The sequence below is a fragment of the Coregonus lavaretus genome (assembly GCF_964263955.1).
Source record: "Coregonus lavaretus genome assembly, chromosome: 19".
NCBI classification, from domain to species: domain Eukaryota; kingdom Metazoa; phylum Chordata; class Actinopteri; order Salmoniformes; family Salmonidae; genus Coregonus; species Coregonus lavaretus.
Window position 1 is genome coordinate 17,497,401 of NC_140006.1, and position 10,853 is coordinate 17,508,253.

Here is a 10,853-nt window from a genome sequence, read left to right on the forward strand (position 1 = left end):
CAAAACTTTTCAAATGTTCAAATCGAAAGGCTATTGCACAGAAAAACGTTGACAGTCGGGACCATCGCAAATTCAGAACAGCTGGACATCAACATAATAAACTAAAGCACTGAACATTGGGAACGAGATCAAAATGACTGCTATGTCTTGATCCATAAATTAAATAATTAAATAGGTAGCCTAGCGTACAAAATTAAAACAATCCATATGTTCAAATCAAAAGGCCTGTTTAACATGACATCAATAACGCAGCCACATCCCTAGTCCCTGGTGCCGACACATTCAGAAATCATAAGATGGTTTAGTGAAAGCTCTGACGAAGGCCAACAAAACAAGAAACAATTTTCTGTGAGAAAACAGAAATCCACTTTGGATTAAATAAAATAAAAATATTTATGTTTTCAAAGATGCAATACCCGACGCAATACCCGTGATAATTTTAAGGAGAACAAAATCTACTTATTCTACATTTGAACACCACCGCAGACGCTTCTGGAATCTTCCCAATTAAGTAGCCTTAGTTTTGTTGTTTGGCTACTTGAAGAGATCTAGGGCCTATCACTCGAAGTCCACCTCTTCCAATGCATTGTGGAAAAGTGTGCCGAAATGAGTATGACATCTGGGCATTTAAAGTATACTTGATTTTCTAAATGATGCATACTATTAAATAATAATAAAATAATATAATATAATATAATAATAATAATATAATAATATAATAATATAATATGCCATTTAGCAGACGCTTTTATCCAAAGCGACTTACAGTCATGCATGCATACATTTTTGTGTATGGGTGGTCCCGGGGCTCGAACCCACTACCTTGGCGTTTCAAGCGCCGTGCTCTACCAGTTGAGCTACAGAGGACCATTATGTTTAAACATAATGTTTTCGCATACTCAAATGGCCTACTATTTATTACGCAAGTATGGGTATTCGGACACGGCCAGTGACTTCTCCCAGCAGTAGCATAATATGGGTGAGGCCAGAAAACAGAAGCACACCTCTCAAAATGGAGCTCTATAATTTTCACAACTGTACAATGACCACTTCAAGGCTATCCAGCCGAAGAAAACAAATGTGTTGCTGAAGACATACTCAGGAGAGAGATTGAGCCCAATGGTTGTTTTGCAGGTCAGAGTGATATATGGAGAGCGAAAACAGCAGCAGTATGTGGTGCCTGGAACTATTCCCCCATTATTTGTCAGGGAATGGCTGTCCAAAATAAAATGTAACTGGTGTGACTTGAAAATGTATAATTACAATTTCCCAGCTTAAAGAGAAAGGCACAGACCAAACACTGAAACACTTGCTGAAGAAATATGACAGTTTTCCGTGATCAGATGGGAACGGTCAAAGGATTCACAGCCAAGTTCGTACTGAGAGAAGATGTAAACCCACAATTCTGCGAAGCCAGATCTGTTCCATACTCCCTGAGACCAAAGGTGGAAGCAGAAAAAAATTGTTTTGCTGAATTCCTGGTGATTTTAGGAGGGGGGGGGGGGGGGTTAGTTGCCGACCCCTGCTCTACACTAATCCCAGATAGAGATGCCGGTGTGTGTTGTCAGTGACTCAAGTTACACATCGCTCTGTATGTCTGTGGGTTTCTTTGGAACGTTGTAGGGGAACAAGGTCTTTAACGAAAGCGAATACAAAGGGAGAGTAAAACAACAACAGATGTAGAGAACTGTAGCCTACACAACAAGGTCTGGATGTTACAAAAGTCAGAGGTTGAGAAACATGGTTCTGACTAGGTAGTATACAGCTACGACTGGAAGTTACTTTTTCATAGCAGGTTAGGAGAATTAACATAGTAGGTTAGGAGAATTAGGTTAAGGTTAGGAAAAGGGTTAGGGTTAACGAAAATGCTCTCCTAACCTGCTACGAAAAGTCACTTTAGTCACAACGGAGAAACATAGAAACAACAACAGTATTTGAATGATGGATTGTTTAAAGGAGCATGGCCATTATAGTTGTATGCCTCTGTCCATAAAATCATCAGATCTCATCAAAGGCTGTAGATGGTTGCAAATAGATGGCATGACCATTTTAGGGTTATTGTTTTGTTTTTGCACTCATGTCTCATTAAGAATTCAGGAGGACTTGGGTATATCTTGGGTATGCTCCACTGGAAATATTTACATGTGCATGTCTTCTTCAGTCTTACCTCACTTCTCAATTATCTTGTTTCGGGGCTGGCTCCACTGCTCTTTATGGTATGATACAGCATAAATGCCCAAAATGCAACACTATTACAAATCTGAGAGAGGTTCTCTCTACACATGTGATCTATTAAGTTTTTACTACCATTTAATCTCTCTGTAGGCTCCTAACTGAAACCAGTATGGTCCTGGCCATGAGCCATCTAAATAAATATGCATCAGGCAGAGCTATGTATAAACAATGCTTTTCCTTGATATTAATGTTCTAGATACGTTTCATGGGAACGTTGCAAGAACATTCCTGTGTCCTGTTTTCAGAGGGTTAGGAGAATATTCCATCAACGTCACACCAAACATACAATATAAGATATTAATGTTCTAGACAAGTTTCATGGGAACGTGTGTCAAATAAATGTCAAAAAAACTAGACAATACTTACATCCTTACTGAGTCTATAAAAGTGCTTAGTGCTTAGAATACTAATGGCACTCTCACTGTGATAGGGGAGGGGGAGGAGTATGAGTCATGGGTAACGTAAACACAAAATAAATTTCAGCCGGGGAGCAGATGTGCTTTGTGAGAACAAAGAGGAAAGGACAATGGGCTTTCTGCTGCCAATCCTTCTGGCTCTGCTAGCCTCTGTCCTGGGGGGACTCTACCTCCTGGGGGCCTTCAGGTGGCGTCGACCCGGGGAACCCCCTTTGGACCGGGGCCCCATCCCCTGGCTGGGCCACGTCCTTGAGTTCCGCAGGGATACAGCGAAGTTTCTGGAGAGGATGAAGGGGAAGTATGGGGATATTTTCACCGTGCAGCTGGGAGGATTCTATTTCACATTCCTCATGGACCCTCGGTCCTTCGGGACGGTTGTGAAGGAGGCCCGCACCAAACTGGACTTCAGCAAGTTTGCACAGCAGCTGGTTCAGAAAGTGTTCGGTTATCACTCTGACCACAAGTTTCCGCAGATGTCCAGCAACAAGCACCTGATGGGGGACGGTTTAGTGGTTATGACACAGGCCATGATGAGCAACCTACAGAATCTGATGCTGCACAGTGTAGGGACAGGGGATAATAATCATAAGACCTGGAATGAGGACGGTCTGTTCAACTACAGCTACAACATTGTGTTCAGGGCAGGTTACCTGGCTCTGTTCGGTAATGAGACACCCAAATCCACAGGGAGTGTGGAGAAAGCCATAGAGGTCGACAGAGTAGAGTCCGAAGAGCTCTTCCGTGAGTTCCGTAAGTACGACCAGCTCTTCCCCAATTTGGCTTATGGGGTCCTGCCTCCAGGGGAGAAGAGAGAGGCTGAGAGGCTAAAGAGGCTGTTCTGGAACATGCTGTCAGTGCAGAAGGTGAGGACCAAGGAGAACATCAGTATCTGGGTGAGTGAGCAGCAGCAGGAGAGGGAGGAGCACGGCATGGAGGACTTCATGCAAGACAGGTACATGTTTCTTCTCCTCTGGGCATCACAGGGCAACACAGGCCCTGCTGCCTTCTGGCTCCTCCTCTACCTCATGAAGCACCCAGATGCCATGAGGGCTGTGAAGAGGGAGGTGGAGAAGGTGCTGAAGGAGACAGGCCAGGAAGTGAAGCATGAAGGCCCCCTCATCGACCTGACCTGGGACATGCTGCTGAAGACGCCCATCCTGGACAGCGCTGTGGAGGAGACCCTCCGCCTCACCTCCGCCCCCATCCTCACCAGGGCCGTGCTCCAGGACATGTCCCTCAAGATGTCCAACGGAAATGAGTACCGCATCAGAGAAGGAGACAGAGTGGCCCTGTTTCCTTACACTGCCGTCCAGATAGACCCGGAAGTCCACCCTGACCCACTCACCTATAAGTATGACCGCTTCCTGACCGCAGAGGGGGGCAAAAAGACAGCCTTTTACAAAGGTGGGGAAAAACTGAAGTACTACAACATGCCGTGGGGTGCTGGGATCACCATGTGCCCAGGACGCTTCTTCGCCACCAACGAACTGAAGCAGTTTGTCTTTCTCATGCTCACATACTTTGACTTTGAGCTCAAGAACCCAGATGAAAATATACCTGATATTGACATCAAGCGTTGGGGCTTTGGGTCCATGCAACCAACCAGAGACATCCAATTTAGATACAGACTTAGGTTTTAAAACTGAGTGACTGACAAACCAGCCTTTGACAATGCTTTGACTTTAAACTACCATCTCACGAGCTGTTAATCTGACTTTGATTATTATAAACTAGCTTGTGCCTAAACATAAATGTGTCTAGAGTACATAGTACATCAAAAAATGTTACAGTATTAAAATAACTGGATATAATTGTTTTGTTTATTCAGAGAATAAAAATTATCTACTTTTCCTCTTTGAAAATGTCTGGAATGTTTATGCTTAGAATCAGCTGGAAATTTGACATTTTAAAATGAAAGCTGACCTGGACAGAAACAAATATTTTGAATGATGAGTAGTAGGAAATGATTTGTAGATAGCATTAGAAACACACACACATGTTCAAAACAAACTCCATGTAGGAGACGTATTGTACAAGAAACAATATCACTCCCTAAAAACACAACCCTATGGGAAAATTCCTTGGTAGCTTTTCAGAATTCACAGATAAATTGGTCGACATGGAAAACTAAAGGCATAGAAACCGTAAATGACTTGGTAATAGGAAATACATTTATTTCCATTACAGTATTAAAAAGCAATTTTGGATTGACCAATGTAGATATTTTCAAATACATGCAACTTCAAAGTTTTATATCACAAAATTTCGATTTGAAATCTTTTGGACATCAGAGCAATCTTGAGGGAATCCTATTTGAGTCAGAAAAGGATGTTCATATGATAGGTAAGATATACAAAACCTTGCAGAGAGCCTATCCAACTGACAATCTCTTAGAAAAAAATTAACTATTGGAACCAAGACATAAAAAGAACTGATGTTGGCACAAGACGGAGGGAATGTTGGAACATAGCTAACGAAATTACTGTTAACGGAAATGTACGCTTAATCTAGTATATACAAATGTATAGAATGCATTATACAAGAGACAAAATTCACAAATTCTACAGCACAATGGCAGAGTCATGCATTAACTCTAAAACGAACAATGACTCAATGATCCATGCCGTCTGGGAATGTTATAAATTATGACTGCCTATGATTGTGCCAAAAAGTTGCAATATATGAATCATTGCTGTTTTTATAACATTGTAATGTCAAGCATTGAATCTTTGTGTTTTTCCTCCTGTCAAATGTAATAAAATATGCTTATTGCTTGATTGTGGTATAAGTGTTATATTCCTTTCATACACAGACAAAAATCCCATTTTTTTTTAACCATCCCACCTTTTTTTACCTGCTTTTTTGTATATCTGAAAGCGGTAGGGGGTATGAAAACATGGTATATTAAATCCCACCTCGAGACCTAGTCATGAAGCCTGCATTTTTAGACCCTGTAACCAAAATTCAGGTATCGGGTCTTTTTCCAACCTCATAGTGTGGAAATATAGAACACTGGGCCTTAAAACTTTTTTTTTGCCTGTCTATGGGCACTCTCTGCTGGTCGGCAACAACCTCATGCATCTGGTTTTCAGGGGAAATGGAAAGAGAGCCTGTGACGCGACTTCAGCTTTTGGACGTTAACAAGGTGACACTCCTCCTCCACATTTACTGGATTGGTTCAACAGTGCACCTCCCCCAACATTATTTTTTTCTCATCAGGACCAGAAAGAACGTTTATTTTTACGCCTGCTATGTTAGGTTAATCTATGGGTAACAGGGTTGACATGTTATGCTTGACCCACTCAGTTTCCACCACGAAACACCAGAAAATTGCCCAAAAAGAGTAGAACCAGCTCACCAGCTTTTACACTACTATTTGACTATTCAATGTTTCTTTAGAAATAAATATTTTAAAGGAACAGTTTCACCATGTTAAATAGAGAGTTCATTTCATGTAACAGGGTTGACCTTAAAATGAGGGAAAGACGTTCATTATTTACTAATCAAATGAAATAAATAATAATCTTCCGAAATTACTTTGTCAATGCAACAAAATAACTAGGGATTTAAAATGATGGTGAAAACAAAGTTTTGGGGGTTGAGTAGGTCAAAATCTTCCTAGAAGTCACAGAGGGTGCACGGAGGGACATCTCCAAATGCTGAATTTTGGCACTTTAGCAAGTCTTTATCATATTAAAACTCAGATTTATTGAATTCTCAATGTGGTCTATATTAAAGGGCACTTCATTTAATATAACTGGATTTTAAAATGCAATATTGGTGAACAATTTCTACTTAACATATCAAAGGGATGCAAAAGAACTTTTCGTGGAACGACCCAGTGCCTTAAGAAAGTATTCACAACCCTTGACTTTTTCCACATTTTGTTGTGTTACGAAGTGGGGTTAATATTCATTTAATTGTAATTTTTTTGTCAACAATCTACAAAACATACTCTGTAATGTCAAAATGGAAGACTTTTTAAAAACATTTTTTTTTACTAATGAATAATAAAACATCATTGTGAAGCCCTAGTTATTTTGTTGCTTTGACAAAGTCATTTTGGAAGATTATTATTTATTTCATGTGATTAATACATTTAAAAAATGCTTAAAGCTCTTTCAAGTTGGTTGTTGATCATTGCTAGACAGACATGTTCAAGTCTTGCCATATATTTTCAAGCAGATTTAAGTCAAAACTGTAACTAGGCCACTCAGAAACATTCAATGTCATCTTGGTAAGCAACTCTAGTGTAGATTTGGCCTTGAGCTTTAGGGTTATTGTTCTGCTGAAAGGTGAATTCATATTCCAGTGTTTGTTGGAAAGCAGACTGAACCAGGTTTTCTTCTAGGATGTTGCCTGTGCTTATCTAGATTCTGTCTCTTTTTAAAATCAGTCTGAGGTTACTAAAGGTGCTCCCAAATGCACTCTCTACATGGACTACTCGGGGGGGGTAGTCCATGTAGAGAGTGCATTTGGGAGCACCTTTACAGCTGAACCACATAAACAGCTAGGCCTAACATTGTTGAGAGAAAAAAAGAACATACTATATTTTTACTTTTATCACTGTAAAAGTGTTTTAACCATTTAAGACATGTGTACTATCACTCCTATATTTCAAATACTGTAGGTAAGACAGGGATTATGAAACATACTGACTGTAAATTACAAAATATTTAGCACTTCCTGTAATATGCAATTCATTCTTTGAATTGTACTGACCTTCATACGTATTGACATTTGATCGAACTGGAAACAGCAAAGACTGTTCTGTACCATTTGTGGTTGGATCTAGTTTTTGTGCAATCTAGTTAGTCATTAACTGCTGACAAGCATGTCGTAGTTTCATTATGTCATGGTTTGATCTGTCCATGTACTCAATAAAAAAAACGAATTCTAGCCGGGGCCCAGATTTTCTGTGTGAGAACAAAGAGGTAAGGACCATGGCCTTTCTGCTGCTGATCGTTCTTTCTCTGATAGCCTCTGTCCTGGGCGGCTTCTACCTCCTGGGGGCTGTCAGGCAGCGTCGACCCGGGGAGCCTCCCCTGGACCGGGGCCCCATCCCCTGGCTGGGCCATGTCCTAGAGTTCCGCAGGGACACAGCAAAGTTCCTGGAGAGAATGAAGGGGAAGTATGGGGATATTTTCACCGTGCAGCTGGGAGGATTCTACTTCACATTCCTCATGGACCCTCGGTCCTTCGGGACGGTTGTGAAGGAGGCCCGCACCAATCTGGACTTCAGCAAGTTTGCACAGCAGCTGGTGCAGAAAGTGTTCGGTTATCACTCTGACCACAGGTTTCCTCAGATGTCCAGCAACAAGCACCTGATGGGGGACGGTTTAGTGGTCATGACACAGGCCATGATGAGCAACCTACAGAATCTGATGCTGCACAGTGTAGGGACAGGGGATAATAACCATAAGACCTGGAATGAGGACGGTCTGTTCAACTACAGCTACAACATTGTCTTCAGGGCAGGTTACCTGGCTCTGTTCGGTAATGAGACACCCAAATCCACAGGGAGCGTGGAGAAAGCCAGAGAGGTCGACAGAGTGGAGTCCGAAGAGCTCTTCCGTGAGTTCCGTAAGTACGACCAGCTCTTCCCCAATCTGGCCTATGGGGTCCTGCCTCCAGGGGAGAAGAGAGAGGCTGAGAGGCTAAAGAGGCTGTTCTGGAACATGCTGTCGGTGCAGAAGGTGAGGACCAAGGAGAACATCAGCATCTGGGTGAGTGAGCAGCAGCAGGAGAGGGAGGAGCACGGCATGGAGGACTTCATGCAGGACAGGTACATGTTTCTTCTCCTTTGGGCCTCACAGGGCAACACAGGCCCTGCTGCCTTCTGGCTGCTCTTCTACCTCATGAAGCACCCAGACGCCATGAGGGCTGTGCGGGGGGAGGTGGAGGAGGTGCTGAAGGAGACGGGCCAGGAGGTGAAGCACGAAGGCCCCCTCATCAACCTGACCCGGGACATGCTGCAAAAGACGCCCATCCTGGACAGCGCTGTGGAGGAGACCCTCCGCCTCACCTCCGCCCCCGTCCTCACCAGGGCCGTGCTCCAGGACATGTCCCTAAAGATGGCCAACGGAAACGAGTACCGCATTAGAGAAGGAGACAGAGTGGCCCTGTTTCCTTACACTGCCGTCCAGATAGACCCGGAAGTCCACCCTGACCCACTCACCTATAAGTATGACCGCTTCCTGACTGCAGAGGGGGACAAAAAGACGGACTTTTACAAAGGTGGGAAAAAACTGAAGTACTACAACATGCCGTGGGGTGCTGGGAACACCATGTGCCCAGGACGCTTTTTCGCCACCAATGAGCTGAAGCAGTTTGTCTTTCTCATGCTCACATACTTTGACTTTGAGCTCAAGAACCCAGATGAAAAGATCCCTGATATTGACGTCAAGCGCTGGGGCTTTGGGTCCATGCATCCAACCAGAGACATCCAGTTTAGATACAGACTCAGGTTTTAAAAATGGTTGAATGACACAAACCAGCCTTTGACAACGTTTTGACAACTGTTCATCTGATGATTGTTATAAACTATGTGCCTAAACTTTAATTTATCTAGAGTACATGTGGTACAGCAAAAAGTGGTACAGTATTACAATAACTGGATATAATTACTGTGTTAATTTAGATGAAAAATCCTCTACCTTTTCTCTCTTTGAAAATGACTGGAAGGATTATTTTTGTTTATGCTTAGAGTCAACTGGAAAGTAGATTTAAAGCTGACATGGACAGAAGAAAAAAAAATATTGTAAAGCCGGTGAGTAATAGGAAAGGGTTTACAGATAGTATTAGAAATGCACATATGTTATCTTTAAGTGAACTACAAAATATATAAAATACTTAGGATGCTTAATAAGTGACAACAAACAACAAATATATAAAGATAACTTTATCCCATTACTCAACAATATGAAAGCAGACCTTGTTAAATGGAACAATCTTCCCATACAGTACATCTAACAGGTACACTCTTAGAAAAAAGGGTTGCAAATGGGTTCTTCGCTGTCCCAATAGGATAACTATTTTTGGTTCCAGGTAGAACCCTTTTGGGTTCAATTTAGAACCCTCTGTAGAAAGGGTTCTACATTGAACCTAAAAGGGTTTTACCAGGAACCAAAAAGGGTTCTTCAAAGGGTTCACCTATGGGGACAGCCGAAGAACCCTTTTAAGTTCTAGATAGCACCTTTTTTCTTAGAGTGTAGAATAAACCTATTCAGAATGGCATGGCTCCTAAACATTTTATACGTATTCTAGGTAATACCAATTACCCCAAAAAGTATACTTGGTCATAACAGACTTTATATGGGCAAATAAAACTAATAGAATATAAAGGAAAGTTTCACATCTTCCAGACTTGGAATTGTATCAACTCGCCAAGGATTTTACTTGCCTTATATAGTTAAATGCACTAAAGAGGAAGATGCGCCTGCATATTGAAGATGCGCCTGCTCATCCCCAGAATATTTTCATGTATCTATTTTCAATGGATAAAGCTAAGAAAATTAACAACTTCATAGTTAAGAACACTAAAACAACATGGAAGAATATGAAAAGTATTCTACAAGAAACAATATCACTCCCTAAAAACACAACCCTATGGAACAATCCTTGGATAGGTTTTCAGAATTCACCGATAAATTGGTCCAAATGGAAAACTAAAGGCATAGAAACTGTACATTTATTTTAAAATTTACTGTAACAATTACTTGGTACAATATATACATTTATTTCCAAGACAGCATTAAAAAGCAATTTTGGATTGACCAATGTAGATATTTTCAAATACATGCTACTTCAAAGTTTTATATCACAAAATTTCGATTTGAAATCTTTTGGACATCAGAGCAATCTTGAGGGAATCCTATTTGAGTCAGAAAAGGATATTAATATGATAGGTAAGCTATATAAAACCTTGCAGAGAGCCTATCCAACTAACAATCTCTTAGAAAAAAAAATATAAACCATTGGAACCAAGACTTAAAAATAAATTATATTGGCACAATAGCTAATGAAATTGCAGTTAACGCAAATGTATAGAATGCATTATACAAGAGACAACATTCACAAATTCTACAGCTCAATGGCTACAATTAAGTCACATTAATTGTAAAACTAACAATGACTAAAAGATCCATGCCTTCTGGGAATGTTATAAAGTTCAAAAGTTATAGGAGGAGTTATAAAGTTGAC

General features: G+C 41.1%; 2 protein-coding genes across 2 annotated transcripts; both read left to right on the plus strand.

Moving 5' to 3' along the window:
• The first annotated feature begins 735 nt into the window (after positions 1 to 735).
• Positions 736 to 5,428, plus strand: LOC311146383 (5-beta-cholestane-3-alpha,7-alpha-diol 12-alpha-hydroxylase-like). The gene has a single exon (XM_084182878.1). The coding sequence runs from the start codon at positions 2,762 to 2,764 to the stop codon at positions 4,289 to 4,291; it is 1,530 nt and encodes a 509-aa protein (XP_084039004.1). The 5' UTR covers positions 736 to 2,761; the 3' UTR covers positions 4,292 to 5,428.
• Positions 5,429 to 7,548: 2,120 nt separating this feature from the next.
• Positions 7,549 to 10,426, plus strand: LOC311146382 (5-beta-cholestane-3-alpha,7-alpha-diol 12-alpha-hydroxylase-like). The gene has a single exon (XM_084182877.1). The coding sequence runs from the start codon at positions 7,595 to 7,597 to the stop codon at positions 9,122 to 9,124; it is 1,530 nt and encodes a 509-aa protein (XP_084039003.1). The 5' UTR covers positions 7,549 to 7,594; the 3' UTR covers positions 9,125 to 10,426.
• The last annotated feature ends 427 nt before the right edge of the window (positions 10,427 to 10,853 follow it).